General features: G+C 34.7%; 1 protein-coding gene across 1 annotated transcript in view; it reads left to right on the top strand.

The window, feature by feature from the left end:
• Nucleotides 1–23,309, top strand: part of MALRD1 (MAM and LDL receptor class A domain containing 1) — a gene marked incomplete at both ends in the record, with an annotated part of 691,362 nt that overhangs the window by 443,606 nt on the left and 224,447 nt on the right. Inside the window, one exon of the mRNA XM_080918486.1 lies at nt 3,893–4,076. Coding sequence (XP_080774612.1) covers nt 3,893–4,076 — 184 coding nt within the window. The remainder of the gene's footprint in view (nt 1–3,892; nt 4,077–23,309) is intronic.

The raw sequence follows: 23,309 nt of genomic DNA, 5'->3' as shown, positions 1-23,309 counted from the left end.
TTGATTTACTTTTGTATGCAGCCACTTTGCTGCACCTGTTTATCAGCTGTAGGAGTTTTCTGGTGGAATTTTTGGGGTCACTTAAGTACACTATCATGTCATCGGCAAAGAGTGATGTTTTTATATCTTTTTTTTCCGATTTGTATCCCCTTGATCTCCTTTTGCTGTCTAATTGCTCCAGCCAGGACTTCCAGTACTATGTTGAATAAGTAGAGGGAGAGTGGGCAGCCTTGTCGAGTCCCTGATTTTAGTGGGATTGCTTCAAGTTTCCCACCATTAAGTTTGATGTTGGCTGTTGGTTTGCTGTATATTGCTTTTATTATGTTTAAGTAAGGACCTTGGATTCCTATTCTTTCCAGGACTTTTAACATGAAGGGTTGTTGAATTTTGTCAAATGCTTTCTCAGCATCTAGTGAGATGACCATGTTGTTTTCTTATTTGAGTTTGTTTATATGGTGGATTACATTGATGGATTTCCTTATGTTAAACCATCCCTGCATCCCAGGGATGAAGCCTACTTGGTCATGATGAATGATCGTTTTGATGTGTTCTTGGATTTGGTTTGCAAGTATTTTGTTGAGTATCTTTGCATCAATATTCATAAGTAAGATTGGTCTGAAGTACTCTTTCCTTGTAGGGTCTTTGTATAGTTTAGGTACTAGGGTTATTGTAGCCTCAGAAAATGAGTTAGGTAGTATTCCATCTGATTCTATCTTCTGGAATAGTTTGGAGAGTATTGGTGTTATGTCCTCAATAAATGTCTGATAAAATTGTGCACTGAACCCGTCTGGACCTGGGCTTTTTTTGGTTGGGAGACTTTTGATGACTTCTTCTATTTCTTTAGGTGTTATAGGGTTATTTAGATGGTTTACTTGGTCCTGGTTTAACTTTGGGATCTTGTATCTGTCTAGGAATTCGTCCATTTCCTCCAGATTTTCCAATTTTGTGGAGTATAAGTTTTTGTAGTAGGATCTGATGATTTCTTGAATTTCCTCAGTTTCAGTTGTTATGTCTCCACTTTCCTTTCTGATTTTGTTAATGTGTATACTCTCTCTTTGCCCTCTAGTTAGTCTGACTAGGGGTTTATCAATCTTGTTGATTTTCTCAAAGAACCAACTCTTGGTTTTGTTGATTTTTTCTATGGTTCTTTTTGTTTCCATTTGGTCTATTTCTGCCCTAATTTTGATTATTTCTTGCTGTCTACTCTTCTTGGTATATCTGCTTCCTTTTGTTCTAGGGCTTTTAGCTGTGCTATCAGGTTGCTGATGTAAGCTCTCTCCATTTTTGTTGTGGAAGCACTTAGGGCTATGAGTTTTCCTCTCAGTACTGCTTTCACTGCATCCCATAGGTTTGGGTATGTTGTGTTTTCGTTTTCGTTGAATTCTAGAAAATCCTTAATTTCTTTCTTTATTTCCTCTTTGACCCTGCTATCGTTTAATAGAGTGTTGTTTAGTTTCCATGTGTATGTGGGCATTTTGTTGTCTTTGTTGTTGTTAAAGAGCAGCCTTAGACCATGGTGATCTGAGAGGATGCATGGGAGTATTTCAATCTTCTTATATCGATTGAGGCTCGTTCTTTGTCCAATTATGTGGTCAATTTTCGAGAAGGTGCCTTGGGGTGCTGAGCAGAAGGTGTATTCTTTTACTTCAGGATGATATGTTCTGTATATATCTATTAATTCTAGTTGGTTCAAAGACTCTGCTAGCTTTGCAGTGTCCTTGTTCAGTTTCTGTTTCCAAATCTGTCCATTGGTGAGAGTGGGGTATTAAAGTCTCCCACTATTATTGTGTGGGGTGAAATGTGTTTTTTGAGCTTTAGTAGGGTTTCTGTTATGAATGAGGGTGTTTTTTTATTTGGAGCATATATGTTAAGGATTGAGAGTTTCTCCTGACATATTTCCCTGGGAATGAGTAAAAAGTGTCCTTCCTTATCTTTTTTTGATGACTTTTGGTTGGAAATTTACTTTATTCGATATTAGAATAGACACTCCAGCTTGCTTTTTGGGGCTGTTTGCTTGGAAGTTATTTTCTCACCCTTTTACTCTGAGATAGTTTATGTCTTTGTTTCTGAGATGAGTTTCCTGTATGCAGCAAAAGGCTGTATTTTGTTTATGTATCCAGTCTGATAGCCTATGTCTCTTTATTGGGGAGTTGAGTCCATTTATGTTTATAGATATCAAGGAATAGTTGTTTCTGTTTCCTACCATTATTGCTTTTGTGGGTTGAGTTGTGTCTGTGTCTTTATGCTCACTGTAATTATTAAGTTTTCAATGCATACTATCAAATCTTTAAAAAAATCTAGTACTGTCTAAAAAATATATTCATACAGTTTTATGTAAAAATTATTTTAAAATCTGAAAAAAAGTACTGACAAAATGTATTGTATAATTTTATGCAAACAATGCTTAAAATCTGTACATTTATCTTTGTTTTGTATAATAAAGTTGCCAAAAACACAAATAAATTATATATTTTACAGATGTGCATTATAAATTCGTATGAGCATCATGCCTGATTTCTGGGTGCTATTTTATTAAATATATGCCTATTCCATTATTTAAAACTATCTTCTAAGAGCAAATTCTTTTATTCAAGAAGAACAATAAAGCAGCAGGTAGGAGGACTGATTATTTGGTTGCTAACCATAAATATTTTGTGATATTAATGTTTTCTCCTTTGATAAATATCTATTATCATAATCTATTAATCATCATGCCCTGATTCTCTGCTGCTGTTGTGATAAAATAGCCTGAAAAAAAGCAAATTTGTGAGAAAAAGGATATTCTGGTTTACATTGCAAAGGAATAGCTCATCCTGAATGAAAGTCAAGTAGCCAGGGGCATAATGCAGCTCCTCATGTTTGTGATGAGAAGCAAAATATTCTGAACTCATAAAGTTCTCTGTCTTCATTGTCACATTCCAGCAGGCAAACAAGGAACAGCAGACAAGTCTCCCCATCTCAATTAAAAGTCAACACAACTCCACAATTGGCATGCCTGGAAGCGGATATCCTGTTGACTCCATACAATTCGTAGGAAAAGCATGTTGCATAAGGAAAGTCCTCTGATTCTCAGCTGGGCTCTTAGCTTAATGTAGATGTCATTTTTATCTGGCCATTAGGGCCATTGTGTATGTCATGTCACATTACAGCTCTAAAAGCATTCACATATCAGTGTGCTATCTATACTCTTTGTTGACCAACCTACATTATTTTGAAGAAATATTTGCATGTGAATTTTAAACTAATTTTTATTTGAAAACTTATAACCTGAAACTGGTATAGCTAGTTTCTAAATAGTTATTGTTTTGGAAATAAAAATATTGTGATTATGTAATAATAGAATATTTAAAATCTGACCAACCTGAGCAAGTATTACTTTCCCTCCATGTTCAACTTACTGCAAGGAAATAGTTGATTTTCTATTCATTCTTCGGCCTCTTCCTTCTCTGTATTAGTGGACTAAGCTCTTAGAAGCAACATGCAGATGGAATAAATAGACACAATGTTTAAAAAGTAGGAAAGAGGCATTGAGAAGAAACATACATTCAGCAATCCTACACATCTTTCCAGATTTTAGTCAATGCAAGGAATCTTGTGTATAGGCAAAGATAGATGAATTTTTCTAATATAGACATCATAATGTGATATCTCTGAAAATGCTAAAAATGTGGTCATTGCTAATCCTACCAGTAGTTCTTTAAGAAAAGGTATAGATAGGTCACTATGTCTGTACTGACATAAACTACAGCAGGGTTGTTGTCAGGGTTCCACCGTTCTTCCTTTCATTTTTAGATGATATTTTATTTGACCAAGAAATTGTATGACATGTGTTATTGTTTCCTATTATTAAGGACGTTGGTTATCCTACTAATGTGAGCCTCTTTTATTTCAGACAGACAAAGGACTTTTGAAAGTATGGCACCAAAGTGAACCAGACCCTGGTAATCACTGGCGAAGGGCCACCATCCTGTTGGGAAAATTGAGAAACTTTGAAGTCATCTTTCAAGGGATCAGAACGAGGGATCTAGGAGGAGGAGCTGCAATTGATGATATTGAATTCATGAACTGCACTACTGGTGAGTCTCTATGAAGTCTTCTTTTCTGGAAAGACATTTAGAGATGTGTCCATTGTCAGTCCTGTTATATGTTTATAAATTGTCACTTGTCCATATATTTTGTCAGTATACACAATAAATACATTGAAAAGCACAGTTTAATACTGTAAACTTTAAAATACCTATTAAGATGTAATAACTGTCCATAACCCATCTGTATTATTGTAATGGCCTCTCTTACAAATTTTGTGTCTAAGGAAAAGTAGCAGGTCACTGTTCAAGATGCTAGGAAACACAAACCATTATGCCAGTTCAGGCTGTGTTTTGAGATAGTATCTTTGTGCTCAGACTCAGTGCTGAAGAGAAAATTTGCTTCCTAAGGCCTATGTTTGTAAATTAATTCTCTGTTGTCAGCTTTATCCTCATGACACACTGCCATCCTCCAAAAGCCCTGTCTTCTAATAAGATCATTGGAAGTTAGTATAATAAGAGGTAATTTGAATGAAATTTAAATAGTTTAAAAGTCACAATATTTTCTCATTAAATTGCAAAATATATGTCAACTTCCATAACATTCCTTTTGACCATGCAGAAGTTTAGTCTTTTAAATTTACTTTCAAGAATATATAAAATTCCAAGTTGGAGATTTGCATACATATCTTTAGCATCAGTTAACTAAGAATGAGCCAATATGATTGAAAGTGTATCCTAATGCATGCATAAGAAATAAATTTAAGTCCACTTCAAGCAGAACTTGAATTGGAAACTATCCGTAGGAGATTTTAAAATGCCATTCCAACATTAGAAATGCATTCAGATAACAATGTAAAAATAATTTTGCAATCCTTTCTGACATGCCTAAGTGGGAAGTCCAGCTACAGATTTTTGTTATAGAACTACCTATTAAATGTCATAAATAATCATAAGTTTGTACAGTTTCCACTTACAAAATTTATTTAAGGAAATTCTTTAGATTGAGGTTCAAAATAGTCTTGTCTGGTACATACTGCCAGTTAAAGATTTTCTGTGCAGACCCAGCTGGTACAAAGCCACTGGAAAAGAGGAACTAAACCTGTATGTGAATTAATTTTAATCTGGCTTTTGTATTAAAGTATCATTTCACCAAGGGAATTTAAAATGCAACTTGGCCATTTTATAAGCAGTGTTGTTTCAAAGTACTTTGTTTTATTATAAACAAGCTGTCTAACACCCCTTCCCCATTACTCCAGGAAAAGTATGTGCTTCTCAGTCGCCTGACATAGCAGCATAAAGTGAGGCTGCTTCATTTGTCCCTTATGACCTTGGAAGCACATTGCTCTTGGAACCTAATACATGTCTGGTGGGACTCGGAGATATTTAGGAGCTGATTATTCAACAAATAAAAACACAGTTATGCACAAAAATAAAGAGAAGAGACTCTTTGTTGTGCATCATTAAGTAATTCCTTAGAAAATTTCCTAGTAATACATCTAACTAGGAATCAATGCTTTCATTATTTAGTTTGTTCAAGCATACACTATGAAGTATGTATCTTTTGGACAAGTAACTATATAAGCAAAAACTTATACATAACAAATGCAACAAAATTAATAATCTCATTTTTATTCTAGCTTCTATTAAAACAGCTCATAAACCAATCTTATATAATGCAACATGCATTCCATAGTATAGGAGTATAGTTCCATAGAAGGAAGAGAATACAAACTGAAAAAGAATTGATGGGGTTGTAAACTGGTACACCCACTCTGGAAATCAGTCTGGTGATTCCTCAAAAAATTGGACATAGTACTACCTGAAGACCCAGTTATTCCACTTCTGGACATATACCCTAGAGATGCTCCAACATACCACAAAGACACATGCACCATAATGTTCATAGCAGTTCTATTTATAATAGCCAGAAGCTGAAAATAACCCATAAGTCCTTCAGTAGATGAATGGATAAAAAAATGTGATATATTTACACAATGGAGTACTACTCAGCTATCAGAAACAATGACTTTATGAAATTCTTAAGAAAGTGGATGCATCTAGAGAATATCATCCTGAGTGAGATAATCCAGTCACAAATGAACAGACATAATATGCAGTCACTGATAATTGGATACTAACCCCAGAAAGCTCTGAACACCCCAGAAAGACTTCAAACACTCTCAAAGGGAAATGTGGTGTCAGATACACCAATGTTCCCAACAGAGGCATGACTTGTAATACTAGTGCACGCCTATTAATGTAATGAAAATCCAAGTGTATTATCTTTTAATATTCAAGTGATCCTTATTGTTACAGTTGTTCTATCTTTGAATAAGAAAATTTTCTACTAAGAAGAAAATTTTAACTGCAGCATAATTCAGGTCTTAGAATGTTTGTTCTTCCTATTTGTGGTGATAGGATAGAGATGGGGCTTTGATATGTAACACAAGCTAGCTTTGGACCTATTGCCACTGATTAATAGATACCGTGTTGTTTTATCTTACTGCTGTATGTGACAGAGATAGGATGTTGTCAGTAAATATTTTAACCATGTCTCTTCTTCAGTTTGAGAAATCCACATGAATAATATTTCACCAGCTGTTGTAACAATTGGTATGTGTAACTGAACAAAAGATAAAATCTTCGTTGCAAACTCTATTGCTATAGATTCATTTTACTCAAGTAATTTTATTTCAAATAGTTTTAGATGTTGCCTTTGTATTATAGAAGAACTCATGACATGTTCATGATTCATGCTAGTCTGCCTCAATTTATAGAATCTCTTTCGTCAGTTTGTTTTAATAGAAAATGAAGACTAAATAATTTTGATTTCAAAACATATGAGCTATGTTTATGTAAAATATAACTTTACAATTGGTGTCAAAATTTAGTGCAATTTATAGAATAATATAGGAGGACAGTATTTGTAATTATAAAGTCATTACTATAGAGACGTTTTCAATAATGAGCTGCCCAGCAGTATGATCTTGTTGTCTAAACAAATTACTGTTTGCAAGGTGCTATTCTAAGGATTCTTGTTGCTTAATAAATCAATAAAGAAATCACATATGAGTAATTAACACTTTATAGGTTTATTCAGTGTAAAGATGTCAGTGCAGAGTAACAGTTTTAGAATTTAATTGTCTGTGTTAAGAAAGAGCTTTAAGCACCCCCAGTTCTGCACTGTGAGGAAAATTTCAGGGTACACACAGGTGACACTAATAAAATTCTGAACTCAGTGATGAAGTGAGCCAAAGTGACATCTGCTCTCAACTCCCATTATTGGCAGCTGTGCCCGCAGCTTTTCCTGCTGGATTTGATTTGAGACAGGAAACAAGGATCAAGCATGGTCATTGTTCTTCTTAAGACTTAGGACCATACATTTTACTTCATCTAAAACCAGAAAATAATTATTAACTCTGGCCAAGACCCATATTGTAAACAGAGGACTATAAGACTGAGTTGAGTATATCTCTGATCAGCTATTTCAAATTAAAATAAAATCAAGGCCATGGCTCAGTCTAATTAGTTTAATATTGTTTTCAAGTAAACCACTGTGGCATACTGAGAAGAAATCAGATATTGCTGTAGTTTTCAACTGAGAAAAATTAGCATTTTAATGTTAAAAGGTCTATGTTGAAAGACATAATTTATGGTTATCATAAACATAATTGAATATTATAATTAATGTTATTATTTCATGATAATCAAAGCCCAATGATAAGACTTAGTTATTTGTAATATTAAGAAAAAATAATTACTTCCAGATGTTTTAGTAAGGCTTAAATAGCCCTTGAAATAGTTCTAGGTTCAAATGAAGGCACTGTAAATCAGAATGCTAACATTATCCTTAGTTCATATAATTTCTAATTAGAGACTGTTCCAATTCTAACAAACTTCTCCGCACATTATTGAGTCAGTAAGACCATTACATAGACAATACAGTCTTTCAATTTTTCTGGACTATATTTATTCAAAATAATATTAACCTTTTCTGTAGAATTTTCACTTTATACTCATGCATTTTAAAATTTCTCCTTATTTGATTGTAAGATGTGTTCCCCAGACCTCAAATATTTGTACAAATGTTTACAATAGAGAAGAAATGTAAATTCAGGGTATACTTCAAGAGCAATCTGAAACTCTCAAGATTACATTATTATACCACTTATAATCAAGCAAATGACAAAGAAATCCCTTAATATTTATGTATATGCTTATATTAAGTCAGATCTAGAATTCACATTTTCTTGGCTATTGCATCTTATGGGAATGTGTGTGTGTGTGTGTGTGTGTATGTGTGTGTGTGTGTGTGTGTGTGTGTGTGTTTATATACATATATATTCAAAGCCTTTACAATAGTAAATACCTTATTTTATTAAGTAAATATAAAATATTATAAATATTTTTGAAAAGAAGGGATTATAGGTTTGGGACAAGCTACTATAACCAAAGGAAAGAAAGTTATACAAATCAACTGTTAACACATCCTTAAAATACTAAGATGATTAAATTATTAAAATTACCAATGCATAAAAGTGCTTCAGCAAATTTATTACTTTAAAAGGAAAGTCATTTTGTTGAGTAGTAATATAAAATTGGATTAAGGATGTGGAATTATAGACTACGGGTTTGTAGTTCCCAAAGACTGGGAAACATGGTCCAGAGATTATCACAGCTGATCAAAACACTTGAAGACCTGAGTTTGGATCCCTAGAAAGTACAAAAAGATAGTACTATAATACAGCAATCGCTATAATTCGAATATACCCTCTGGGATGGGAGATAGAGACAGGAAATCTCCAAATGTTTACAGACCAGCTTCCTGTATTATATAACAGCAAAGTAGAATGATGACACAGAGAGGATGTCCTCTGACCTCTACACATGTTCTATGTGTTCTTATAAAACATAACACAAACAGGTATGCATGCACACACTCACACATGCACACACACATACACACCTGCACTCACTAACAAAATGACTGAGGAGTATTATGTTAATAAATAATACTTGTGCAAGATAGCTGTTCGAGTAAGAGAGCAAAGAACACATAGGGGACAGGAAAAGCAAAAACGCATCAATTCTGGAAGGCTTTGTAAGAACCTAATCATGTGGCCAAAGGGTTCTATGCTCCTTGCTGTGCCATAGAACTACTAATGTCATGGTGAGAATGGGCAAAGCTCAAACCAACACGAACCCTCAGCTCTCTTATACCAACCCAGTTCCCTGGTTGGTTTGTATATATGAGCGTCTTTGTTTTATAAAACAAGTGCTGTATAAATACCATTAGAGATAACAAAGAAAACTATTGATACTATACATTGAAGAAGAAATGGGTGCCAAGGGCCAACCAACCATAGTGTATGTGTGATCTAATTTATGGAGGTTGAATATACAACAGTATCTTGGAAAATTGAACCAAATGAATCACACAAATTGCTCAAAGAGAATTGCTCAAAGGAGCTGCAAAATGAAGTGTTTTAGATTGTTGTTTACAGGGTCAGAGAGACATTCAGGGGAAAAATAAGAAACTAAGTAAGGCTTATATTTCTTTCTACTACCATAATCTTAGGTTTTAAGTCTTTCTGCATTCTCACAATAATTGCTGGGAATACTGATTTTAATGAGGTCTTCTCTAATTGTTAACAACATCAAGCATGAGAACAGTTTATTTAAGGACACAGAAAATATTAGAGAACCTAAGATCATAAGTGCAGACCAACTACAGGATGATATTAAAATTATCTTCCACATGCTGCAAATCATTTATAGATTATCTATGTTTAATTCAATGCTAATGCTATCTAAATGGTTGTTAGATAGTGTTGTTTAAGAAATGATGACAAGTCAGCATATCCTGTACATGTTCAATACAGATGTGGGTATTTTCTAAGACTAAATTTGAGGAGGTCGTGCATGAAGAGATGGAGAACCAATTGTGTTGTCGAAGAAAGCAAATCAGCTTCTTTTTTCTGTAAGCTTTCTATGGAGGTTGCTTTCTGAGTGCTTCTTCATAGACTTTGGGATTAATGACTTTATGTCTGTACCTCCAAACACTAACACCTTTCTTACAATTCTGACACTTCCAGCAAGACATTTTTATTTAAAAAACCATTTTCTTTTGTATCATTTTTATTGGATATTTTATGTATTTAAAAAATGGATAATATTTTAAATTTATTTTTCTAATGCCATACCAACACTGGTGTTTGTAAACGGTATAGAAAGACATTTTTCTAATTGCATAGATCCCTCCATGATTAACACTGTGCTTTTATAACTCCTATCCTAGTTAGGGGTCACTTACTGTTTATTGAGATTTGACAAGTCATCCTTCAGCACATTTCTGTGGTACTATTGGTCTTTTTGCATTACTCCTGCCTGGGTCCTGAATGATCTATAAGTACATAATTTATAAGAATATAGAAGAGCAAGCTTTGGAGAACATAACTGTAAATGATGACTCTTCATGGGTTCTGTTTCTTTTTCTGCATATAGGTCCATGCTACAAGTTCCTCTTCTAGTTACCCTCAGTGATAGACTAATAAATGTTTTCCTCCCCAAATTGCTTTTGGTCATGTAATTTTTTTATCATAGCAATAGCTGACAGCTAGCTAAGAAAAATATATTTATATTTAAATGTTTGTATTATTTGACCACCATAAACAACAAAAAACAAACAAAAAGCAAAAATCAATCCAAACAAAACAAAATAAAAACCAACCAACTAAAACAGGGTCTGTCCATGTCTTGGTTTAGTCTCTGGGAGCTCTGGTTGATTGGCATTGTTACTCTATAGGGTTACAAACCCTTTAATCTCCTTCAATTTTTACTTGAACTGGTCCCATTAGGGACCCATTCTCAGTTCAATGGTTGGCTGCAAGCATCTGCCTCTGTAATTGTAAGGTTTTGGCAGAGCCTCTTGAGGTGCAGCTATGCTATATTAGGCTTCTGTATGCATTGGCAATATTACAAGGGTTTGGTGGCTATATGTGAGCTGACATTTCTTCCTGCATCAGATGAGGATACCAGTCAGACTGCATCAGAGGTCAAACCTAAGATCCTCAGTGTGACTTCATTAGCTCTCTGAAATCTCTATCACCACACACAGTTGCATGAATTAGAGAGTTCTCTTGTGATTTCATTCACTGGAGAGTAGACTGTTAAAGAGTATTCCTATTCTGTAGTTTACTACCCAAAACCCAATGCGGTATCACAGCACATTGTTTCCAACAATTTTAGCTGACCCATGGCTGATGCAGGCAATGTGGGTGTGCCAAAGCAAAACCATGAGCACTTTCTTTTATATTTTATTTTATATATTGAAAATGTAGTCATTTTTCATACACTACATCCCAGAGTTCCTCCTCCTTTTCCTTCTCCTCATTCCATGCAAAGCTCCTGTCTCTCACAGAGGAATGCCCCATATGATTCCTCTTCAGGAAAGAGCAAATCTCCTACAGATGACAGCCAAACATGAAAAAGCAAGACATAATAAGATAAGGCTAAAGCCTTTATATTGAATAATTCTTATCTATGAAAAGCACAAAGAAAAAAAATCATATATTGAGGCTACTGAAATCTACGGTGTAATATTTTGAAAGATAGTACAGCAACATTTTATTTGAAAATAGAAAATATTTTATGTATCATTAGCCAATTTCAAGCTATTAATATGCTAAAACTTTGATTAAACATACAGATATATGCATAAGGAAAACATGATATATTTAGGTTTTTTTTATCCATACCTTCAAAAATTCATTGTAGATTCTTGAATATATATTTTTGAATACAGAAACATTTCTATAATTATTTCTTTTAATTCCTTGTTCCTAACTAAATATTAATGTGTTTAGGTGTAGAGTGGTTGGGACATCACAATATAAATTTTTAGTAAGAAGAAACATAATCTAGCTATTGACTTCTTATATTTGTCCAATTTTAATTTTCTTTATAAAAGAATTATTGTGATAATGATGATGATGATTACAGAGAGAGTCCTATAAAGCCCTTAATGACAGATTTAGGTGGTCTCAGATTTAGAGAATTATATCTGCTTCTGCTTTTCAGAGTACTGGCACTAAAGGTATATACTACCATGTCTTAATTATGCATATACTTTTAGTTATTCTATTTTTCCAAACCTCCTATTTTAAAATAAGCCATAAGTTTTTTTTCTTTTCATTATATCATGTTCAGTATACCTTGATCAGTGCCCCATATATCTCCCCTCAAGGATCTACCATAAAACAAATCTCCTTCCCAACTCTTGTCTTTTTTTTTTTTTTTGTATCTCCCTGTGTCCAATTATGCTGCCCATATGTAACTGTAAGTGGGGATATATGTAACTCTGGGGACATCCCCTGTGGAATAGATAACCTACCATTGGCCACTAGTCAAAGAAAAGTATCCTTCCTCAGTATGTAGTGGGGCCTAAGTAAGTAGATCCTCAGGTATATGTGGGACTTTGAAAGCACACACACACACACACACACACACACACACACACACAAGAATGGCTTTTAAATTGAATTAAGGCATTAGTGCCCTTGGGGAAAGATCCTATTAGCTAAGCTTCCATCTTGTGAAAATACATGGTTCCAAAGGGACATTTTCACCTATTCTAAATTTTCAATGCATTTTGGGTTGTAGCAGGGGTAGTTATAGGATATTAGGCATTAATTTGACATAGTTATTGTTGCTTGAACCCTGACCAAGACCTTTGGGGGCATGAGTAAAAAGGCACAGAGTAAATAATATGGACTCCAGAAGTCAAACAAATAGCAAAAGCTGTCTTGTTTATTTCAGGAACTAGACAAACATTTAAACCCTCCTCTCAGCATCTCATTGGCCCTCAAGTAGCCAGATATAGGGCTGGCATATTTCATTGGATTGTTTCACATCCTAAACCAGTGACAGTGGTCTCTAGTCATGCTGGGAGACTCTAGGTTGGCTCTAGGATGAAGTATCAGTAGGGCATATGCCAGCCTTGATCCTGAGCCTGCTTGGCTAAGTTACCCATACAAGTTATTCCTTTTATTTGGGCATAAGGTGATATGATTTTGTGTCAACTTGACAAAGGCTGGGTTGTGATGGATATTCTTGCTCATCAACTTGATTATATCTGGAATTAACAACAATCAAAAATTGGAGGGCTCAGCTGGTTTGCATCTTAAGGCAAGAAAACAACATGACTTTGATCCCAGTATTGAGGCTAGAAGACACAAGCTCTTGATGCAGATCAAAACACACCATTAATCCAGACCATGGAGCACAGTGGGCATGCTTATAAAGATCCTTAATGAAAAAGAATTAGGAAAACCTTAGGTACAGGCATGGTGGTAGGTGACTTACATCCCATCATACAGGACACAGAGGCATGTAGATGTCGGAATTCAAGATCATCCTGGTCTACAGTGCAAATTCCAGAATAGTTCCGCTTAGGCAGTGAAAAAAGCATTGAAAACAAGATGGTAGTGAAGATGTAATAAAACAAGGCTGCAATATTCCAGCCCAGAAATCAGCAGAACTTGAAAGCTTCAGTTGTGTAGCTCTGGTTTTAGAGTCAAGAAGAGGAGGGGCTATGGGATCTCCCTCCACTACCAAGGAGATTCACTAAGACCAGGTATATGACAGAGGAGTGTTCCATAGAGGCCAAGAGTGGCTGTTGCATAAAGCATTTAGATGAATCCTGGATTACCTTGGAGATGCCCAAGAGGTTAGATGCCAGAGCAGTGGGATACATGGAAAAGAAAGCTGCTAACAAGGAGGAAAACATCCTAAGAGAAAGAACTGTGCTGCAGTCAACAAAGTTGAAAGGAATTAGAGATCTGAAGAGCATTTAGACATCAGACTTAGAGATGCAAAGTTTGGAGTTTGACCAGCTGGTTTTCTTTTCTTTTTTAAATTATATTATTGGATATTCTCTGTATTTACATTTCAAACATTAGCTATTTCACTTCTTCCACTCTTTCCTCCCTCTCCCCTGGCCTCCATGAAGGTGCAGCCTATCCAATCACCCTCTTCACCTCAGGGCCTTAACATTCTCCTACACTGCGAAAACACCCCTTCACTGGACCAAAGACTTCTTTTTCCATTAATGCCCAACAAACCTATACTCTGCTTCATATGCAACTGGAGCCATGAGTCTCTCTATGTGTGCTCAAAGATTAGTGTTTTAGACCATGAAAGTTGTGGAGGGTTTGGTGGTTGAAAATGTTGTTCATCCTATGAGGTTGCAAACCCTTTTTTTGCTCCTTCAGACCTTTCTCCAACACCTTCATTGGATTTCCTGTATTCAGTACTATAGTTAGCTGGAAGAATCCACACTTTTTTATGAATGACTCTGGCAGAGCCTCTGAGGAGGCATCTACATCTGCTTTTTGCCAGTAAGCACTTCTTGGCATCAGCAATAGTGTTTGGGTTTGTTGGCTGCATATAGGGTGGATACCCAATAAGACAGTCTATGATTGATCTTTTCTTCAATCCCTGCTCCTTGATTTGACCTGGTTTTTCCTCTTGTGAGTATTTTGTTCTATCTTCTAAGAAGGACTGAGGCATCCACATTCTGGTTTCCTTCTTCGTGAGCTTCATAAGGTCTGTGAATTGTTTCCTAGGTATTCAGAGCTTTGTTGGGAGGTTTTTGATGCCTGCTTCTATTTCTTTAGGTGTCATGGGACTGTTTATATGGTTTATCTGGTTCTGATTTAGCTTTGGTACCTGATATCTGTCTAGAAAGTTGTCCATTTCCTCTATATTTTTCAGGTTTATTTTATTTTATTTTACTTTTGAGTATAAGCTTTGTGGTAGGATCTGATGATCTCTTCAATTTCTTCAGGTTCTATTGTTATATCTGCCCATTCCTTTCTTATTTTGTTAATTTGGATACTCACTCTGTGCACTATATTTGTCTGGCTAAGGGTTTATCAATCTTGTTGATTTTCTCAAAGAACCAGTTCTTGGTTTTATTAATTTCTCTATAGTTATTTTGTTTCTACTGTGTTGATTTCTGCTCTGAGTTTATTTCCCACAGTCTATTCCTGTGTGTATCTGCTTCTTTTTGTTCTAGAGCTTACAGGTGTGCTGTCAAGCTACTAGAAAATCTCTCCAGTTTCTTTTTGGAGGCACACAGAGTTATGAGTTTTTCTCTTAGTACTGTTTACATTGCATCCCATAAGTTTGGATATGTTATGCTTTTATTTTCATCAAATTATAAAAATTCATTAATTTCTTTATTTCTTTCTTGACCATGTTATTATTGAATAGAGCATTGTTCAGCTTCCATGTATCTGTGAGTTTTTTGTTGTTATTAAAGAACACCCTTACTCCATTGTGATCTGATAGGATGGATTGTATTATTTCATTCTTCTTATATCTGTTGACTTTTGTTTTGTGACTGACTATATGGTCAATTTTGTAGAAGGTACCATGAGGTGCTGAGAAGAATGTATATTCTTTTGTTTTGGGATGAAATGTTCTTTAGATGTGTTAAAGCCAATTGGTTCATAACCTCTGATAGTTAATCTGGGTCTCTGTTTAGTTTCTGCTTCCATGATCTGTCCATTGATGAGAGTGGGGTGTTGTCCCACTATTTTTGTGTGTGGTACAATATATGCTTTGAGCTTTAGCAAGTTGTTTTTTTTTATTTTTATTATTATTTTTTTTTATGAATGTGGGTACCCTTGTATTTAGAGCATACATGTTCATGATTAAGAGTTCATCTTGATAGATTTTTCCTGTGATGAGTAAAAAGTGTCTTTCCTTATCTTTTTGAATACTTCTGGTTGAAAATCTACTTTATTCAATATTAGAATAGCTACTCCAGCTTATTTCTTGAGAAGATTAGCTTGAAAGTTTTTTTTTTCCCTCAGACTTTTACTCTGAGGTAATGTCTTTCTTTGTCACTGGGGTGAGTTTTCTGTATGCAGGAAAATGCTGGATTTCATTTATGTATCCAGTTTGATAATCAATATTTTTATTAGGGAATTGAATCCATTGATAAGAGATATTAAGGAATAATGATTGTTTTTCCTGTTATTTTTGTTGTTAGAGGTAAAATTATGTTTGTGTGCTTTTCTAATTTTGGTTTTCTTGCAAGAAGATTATTTTCTTTTTTTTCCTAGGGTGTAGTTTCCCTACATTTGTTGGAGTTTTTCATCTATTCTCCTTTGTAGGGCTGGATTTGTAGACAGATATTGTATAAATTTGGTCTTGCCTTGTAATATCTTGTTTTCTCCTTCTATGGTGATTTAGAGTTTTTCAAGATGTAGTAACCTGGGCTGCCATTTGTCTTCTCTTACGTTCTGTTTGATATCAGTGCAGGATCTTCTAGCTTTTTAGACTCTGTTGATAAGTCTAGTGTAATTCAAATTGGTTTGCCTTTATATGTTACTTGTCCTTTTTCCCTTACTGAATTTAGTATTCTTTCTTTGTTTTGAACATTCAATGTTTTGATTATTATGTGTTGGTAGGTGTTTTTCTGGTCCAATCTATTTGGGGTTCTCTGGGCTTCTTGTATGTTCATAGTCATCTTGTCCTTAAGGGCAGGAAATTTTTCTTCTATGATTTTGTTGAAGATATTTACTGCACCTTTTATTTGGGAGTCTTCACTCTCTTCATTTCTATTATCCTTAGGTATGGTTTCCTCATAGTGTCCTGGATATCCTAGATAATAGACTGAACCTCTGATAAATGCCAGTCTCAATTAAATGTTTGCCTTTATATTAAGAATTACCTCAATATTGTGTCTCTTCTCCGCAATGAAACCCCAAGTCATCACCCATGTATAATATTCTGTTCATTCTGTTTTTAAAATTACACTATAAATAAATACACTTACAAACTAGTAGGGTTTTATAAAACTTCTTCAAATGACTTTGGTATTTCCTATCTCATTCTCTTTTCTTCCCTTCTTCCACTCTTTCCCCCATCCCTGCTTAAACCATCAGTTCCCAGAATGCTCTCTATACCAATATCCTTCCATATCTTATTTGTTCTATTCTCCCCTATCATTATATGATTTACTTAATTTCGAGAGCATAGATTTTCAAGTCAGCTCTTCAAGCAAATTTTCATTTTGTTTGGGAGTTGCCATATTTCTTCATTCTTCCATATCCATCATCCTAGAACTGATGAAAACTTTCTACATCCAGTATTTTTTGTTTCTATTTCCATTTCATCTCTACTCTGCACATTCATTCCAATATGCATACCTCACCTCACCACAGCCTGTGTCTAGTTTAATCCACAAATTAAACACACAAAACAAAAGATTTGAAGCTAGGAAGGGAACCCAGACACATTTCTATTTTGGAGCCTGGTGACTGTACCCAGCCTTTTGAGTGCTTTTGTTCTTTGTTTCTCTAATTTCTCCTTACAAAGCTCTGATATATTTTGCCTCCCTGGCTGTGTCATCTACATATATTTTTTAATCCATTGTGCTCTGCTGAATGGAACATCCTAGATTTATTTTCGTTGCTGATTTCTCAGTGGTTAATTAGAATTCTCTTAATTGTACCACCCTGGTAGAGATGCAAACATGAAATTAGGTGATTATCTTGATTATCTGTGACTCCCAGGAATTCATCTGGCTAGATAATGCTTTCATTCTCTTAATTGCTTTAGATTGAAGCAACATGCAAAGTACTAAATTTAATCTATAGTAAGATTAGTATGTAGTTTCAATGATTAAAAATGGAAAAGAATTTGGAGTATTAAGAAATTAATAATTTTATCTCCAAATAATATATTTTTAAAACTTAATTTATTTCTAGGTGATCTTTATGTAAATTATTTTGAGCCTGCAAATATTTTGGGGAGTAGAATAAAAAACTGAATGTTTTATATCTCCTATGTATTAAAATTTAAAGCACACTGAAATGAAATTTGAGTTAGTTCAGCTTTCTCTGATCACATGTGTCTTTCCAATAATTAAGGGAGTTTGTGAATGAATAAAAAAGATTTTCCTCCTGAAGGACCAGGAAAGACCTCCAGAGGAACCAGCAAAGATCTTCAGAGGGTAATAAGGCCTTAGAATTCAGACAACTTTCAATTCCATGGGCCTCTTGTACCTTGGGAAAGCAGAAAGCTTATATACAGAAAGTCACTCTTTCCTTAAAAAGTCTTGTCTTACTGTAATCATCTGTACTGCACATCTCGGTTTTCTACCTGCCATGTTGATGATCTGCAAATCAATATTTTCATGCCATGATCAATATTCTCAAAGAACAGTGATGCCATTATCTAAAGTTATTGCCAAGAATCTGTCCAGTATTATTGAAAAATTATATATTTATAATAAAAATTAAGGGTGATTTAAAATATTTAAACAATGTTTTGTGCTAGGAATTACAGTAGATTTTGATGAAGGTAAAATGTTCAAGACATTCAGTATTATTTCTTTAAGTTCACAGGTTTTTTGGCAACTATCTCCATTTTATCCCATTTAAGTTGTAAAGAAACTAATTTTAAGATATGAAAAATAAGATTAGTAAAAAAAATTACAAGAAAGTACATTTACAGAAACAGTAATTTTTTTATTAAACCTGAGACACCTCATAAAATTTTTTTATGCCTTAGGTCGATTAATTTGGTCACTTAATTATTTCATTCGCATATGTAGAAAGTCTAATTGTCTAATGAGAAAACTGAGGCCCAAGAAGATTAATTAAGTCAAATAGTTTGGGAAGTTTATGTTCAGGGAAATTAAAGATTTAACTAAACTTCTGTTCAAATTTTTTTGTTTTATGTAATGCCTTTGTTAATAGTTATAATATTAGAATATAGAATAATATATGAGTGTTCCAGTTTCTAATCTTATTCTCATTCCTCAGTTAGCCTACTAAAATCTGGGAATCTTACTGAAATACTATATGAAAACATTTCTTTCAGATACAAATTTTAGGCATATTCAAATTTAAGAAAATTAAAATAATAATGTACTTGTATTAGAAGTGTTAGTATCAATTTTTTTTGGAAAAATATAAGTTGATCATAGTTTGACCTGAAATTTACATTTAAATTGAAAATTATATATTATTATTATTCTGAAGTGTTCATTATAAAAATACTATATAAACCGGACTAATTTAAATGTCTGAATTGCATATACCGGCATGTGAATGTAAAAAGATGTTGATGTACAGTTAGTAGAACTGGGATTCGTGGGACTAAACACACTCTGAGTGTATCTAACACAACAGTAAGGTCCAGAATAAAGAGTTGGTGTATTTCATTTGAAGACATACTTGGAAAATTATCAAACATCCGGTTAGGAGGCTGTTTTAGTGAAACAGTGGAATACAGGTGATAAATCACTAAAGTAGACATTTCTTTATTGACTTGGTATGTAAAGTGCTTGACAATCACATAAGAAGCCCAGTTGGATCCTCAACACAGCATAAATTAGGTATGGTGGCTTTAGATTGAAATTCCTGAGAAAACAGGAAGACCTGATATCAAAGATTTCATGGACACAGGTGGATTAAGAACACCCTTGGATACAGTAGACCAATATGTCTTTAAATGTTTCTTTGTGCACTAGTGCATAGAGTTAGGTGCATCACTTCTCTGTAGTGGTAATTTAGTTAACTATCACTGAGTGGCAAGCAGTTCATATGTGTGCTGCCACCAACCAGAGTCCTCTGGATTTGTGAATAAAACAGGGACAAACACAAACACACACACACACACACACACACACACACACACAGAGAGAGAGAGACACACACACACACATATACACACACCTAACAGTTCATTTTGATATACCTTGGCTAGCTCAATGACTGAGAACTTCCTTTTAAAATACTTTCAATTGGAAAATCTTTGAATTTACATTTTAGATGTTATGCCCATTCCCCTATATTATCTCCCCTCCATCTCCCATTGCCTCCATAAAGGTGCTTCCTTTCCCATCCACCCTCTCCAACCTCAGCACCTTGCCATTTCGCTACACTGGGAGAACAAGCCTTCATTGGACCAAAGGCCTCTCCTCCTATTGATGTCAGAGAATGCTATCCTCTGCTACATATGCATCTGGAGTCATGGGGCTCTCAATGTAAACTCATTGGTTGATGTTTTAGATTCTGAGAGCGTGGTGGTTTTGGTTAGTTGCCAATTTTGTTCTTCCCATGAGGTTGCAAACCCTTTCAGCTTCTTCAGTCCTTTCCCTGTCTCTTTCATTTAGGTCACTGTGTTCACACTGATTGTTAGATGCAAGCATCCTCCTCAGTATCCGTATGGCTCTGGCGGATCCTCTGAGGAGGCATCCATATCTGGTATCTGCCAGTAAGCACTACTTGGCATCATCAAAAGTGTATGGGTTTAGTGGTTGTTTATGGGATGGATCCACAAGTGAGACAGTCTCTGGATAATCTTTTCTCCAATCAAATTTGTTCCTTTATTTCCTCCCATGAGTGTTTTGTTCTTATTTCTAAGAAGAACTAAGGTATCTGCCTTCTGGCTTCCTTCTCTAGTAGCTTCAAAAAATGAGTATGGTAGTTGTCCCTTTGTTTCTATTTTGTGGAATAGTTTGAAGAGTATTTGTATTAGGTCTTTAAGAAGGTCTGATAGAATTCTGCACTAAAACTATCAGGTTCTGATTTTTTTTCTTTCTTTTTCTTTCTTTCTTTATTGGGGGTGGGGAGTGATGGGCTTTTGATGACTGCTTCTATTTCTTTAACAGTTATGGGGCAGTTTAGAAGGTTTATCTAATCCTAATTAAACTTTGGTACCTGGTATCTGTCTAGAAAATTGTTCATTTCTTCTAGATTTTCCAGTTTTGTTGATTACAGGCTTTTGTAATAGAATCTAATGACTTCTTTAATTTCTTCAATTTCTACTGTTATGTCTCCTCTTTCATTTTTGATTTTTTTAATTAGAATTTTCTGTGCCTTTGTCCTCTAATTAGTCTGGCTAATAGTTAATCAATCTTGTTCATTTTCTTAAGGAACCAGTTCATGGTTTTGTTGATTCTTTGTGTAGTCTTTTTGTTTCTATTTGGTTGATTTCAGCTCTGAGTTTGATTAATTCCTTCCATCTACTCCTCTTGGGTGTATGGACTTCTTCTTTTCTAGAGCTTTCAGATGATTTGTTCAGCTGTTAGTATAAGCTTTCTCCAGTTTCTTTATGGATGCATTCAAAGCTATTAGTTTTCTTTTTAGCACTTTTTAAATTGTATCCCATAAGTTTGAATATATTACCCCTTCATTTTCATTAAATTCTAAAATTCTTTGATATCTTTCTTTATTTCTTCCTTGGTCAAGCTATTATTGAGTAGCACATTGTTCAGTTTACACTTGTATGTGGGATTTTTTGTTCTGTTTTGTTTTGTTTTTTGTTGTTGTTTTTGAAGATCAGCCTTAATCCAGGTGATTTGACAGGACGCATGGTATTATGTATTTTTTTTCCTATACCTTCTGAAGCCTGTGTTTTTGACTCACTGTATGGTCAGTTTTGGAGAAGGTTTAATGAGTTGCTGAGTACATGGTATATTCTTATCTTAGGATGAAATATTCTATAGATGTCTGTTAAATATATTTGTTTCATAACTTCTATTAGTTTCACTGTGCTCATTTCTGAGCACATCGGGCTTCTATGGATATTTACAAACCCATTATTATGCAGACTATCCTGGTTAATGGCAGTGACTTACAAACCAGTGCACAAGAATTGGTGTAGGCAGGGTTAGTAGAAAGTTGCTTAGTGACACTGGTCAGTATTCATTGATTGAATATGCAGAACTTCTTTAAAACAAATTTATTTAGTGAAAATGCAGATGTTAAGTGGTGTGATGAATTACTGGAGATAGAATGAAAGACAGGTAACTGTCCAAAAGTCTACATTGGGCAGTTATTAGAAAACAAAAACTTTATTTTTTTATTGAACAACTTTATTTTTTTAAAAAAAGATAAGTGTACAAATTTTAAGCATTTTTGCACAAAAGTATACGAACAAATTTTTATCAGTGTTTGGCTTTTTCTTTTAAAAGGTTTGATAGTGTGCATTAAGATTTTACTAGTTACAATGAGCATAAAGTACAGGTAAAACAGGATGTAACCCGGGATTAGTCAAAGTTTTCTTGGTGTTTAAGAATTAAGTATAATGTTTTCTTCTTTTCTTTCTGTTTTCTTTTCTTTTCTGGAACTTCACACAGTCTGTGAGTTGTTTCTGGGATGTTCAGAGCTTTCTGGAGTTAGTATCAAATTATCAGTGACTGCATATTATGTCTGTTCTTTTGTGACTGGGTCATCTCACTCAGGATGATATTCTCTAGATGCATCCATTTTCTTAAGAATTTCATAAAGTCATTGTTTCTGATAGCTGAGCAGTATTCCATTGTGTAAATGTACAACAATTTTGGATCCATTCATCAACTGAAGGATATCTGGGTTCTTTCCAGCTTCTGGCTATTATGAATAGAGTTGCTATGAATATTGTGGTGCATGTGTTTTTGCTGTATATTAGAACATTTCTGGGGTATATGCCCAGAGGTGGAATAACTAGATCTTCAGGTAGTACTATGTCCAATTTTCTGAGGATTCGCCAGACTGATTTCCAGAGTGGTAGTACCAGTTTACAAGCCCACCAACAGTGGAGAAGTGTTTCTCTTTCTTCATATCCTCTCCAGCATCTGCTGTCATCTGAATTTTTGATCTTGGCCAATCTGACTGGTGTGAGGTGGAATCTCAGGGTTGTTTTGATTTGCATTTCCTTTATGGCTAATGATGTTGAGCACTTCCTTAGATTCTTCTCAGCCATTCCATATTTCTCAACTGAGAACTTTTTGTTTAGCTCTGTACCCCATTTTTCAATAGGGTTGTTTGATTCTCTGGTGTCTAGTTTCTTGAGTTCTTTCTATACCTTGGATATTAGGCCTTTATCTGATGTGGGGTTAATAAAGATCTTTTTCCACTCCTTTGGCTGCTCTTTTCTTTTCTTGACAGTGTACTTAGCCTAACAGAAACTTTGTAATCTCATTAAGTCCCATTTGTCAATCTTTGACCTTAGTGCAGGAGCCATTGGTGTTCTGTTCAGGAAATTTTCTTCTGTACATATGTGTTCTAAGGTTTTCCTTAATTCCTCATCTCATAGTTTCAGTGTACCTGGTTTAATGTGGAGATCTTGGATCCACTTGCACTTGAGCTTTGTACAAGGAGATACAAAAGGGTCTATTTTCATTCTTCTGCATACAGAGTGCCAGTTGGAACAGCACCACTTGTTGAAGAGGCGGTCCTTTTTCCATTGAATGTTTACAGCTCCTTGGTCAAAAAT

This window comes from Micromys minutus (genome assembly GCF_963924665.1).
Source record: "Micromys minutus genome assembly, chromosome: 6".
NCBI lineage: Eukaryota > Metazoa > Chordata > Mammalia > Rodentia > Muridae > Micromys > Micromys minutus.
Note: the sequence above shows the minus strand (reverse complement) of the source record. Positions and strands in the feature narration are given on the sequence as shown.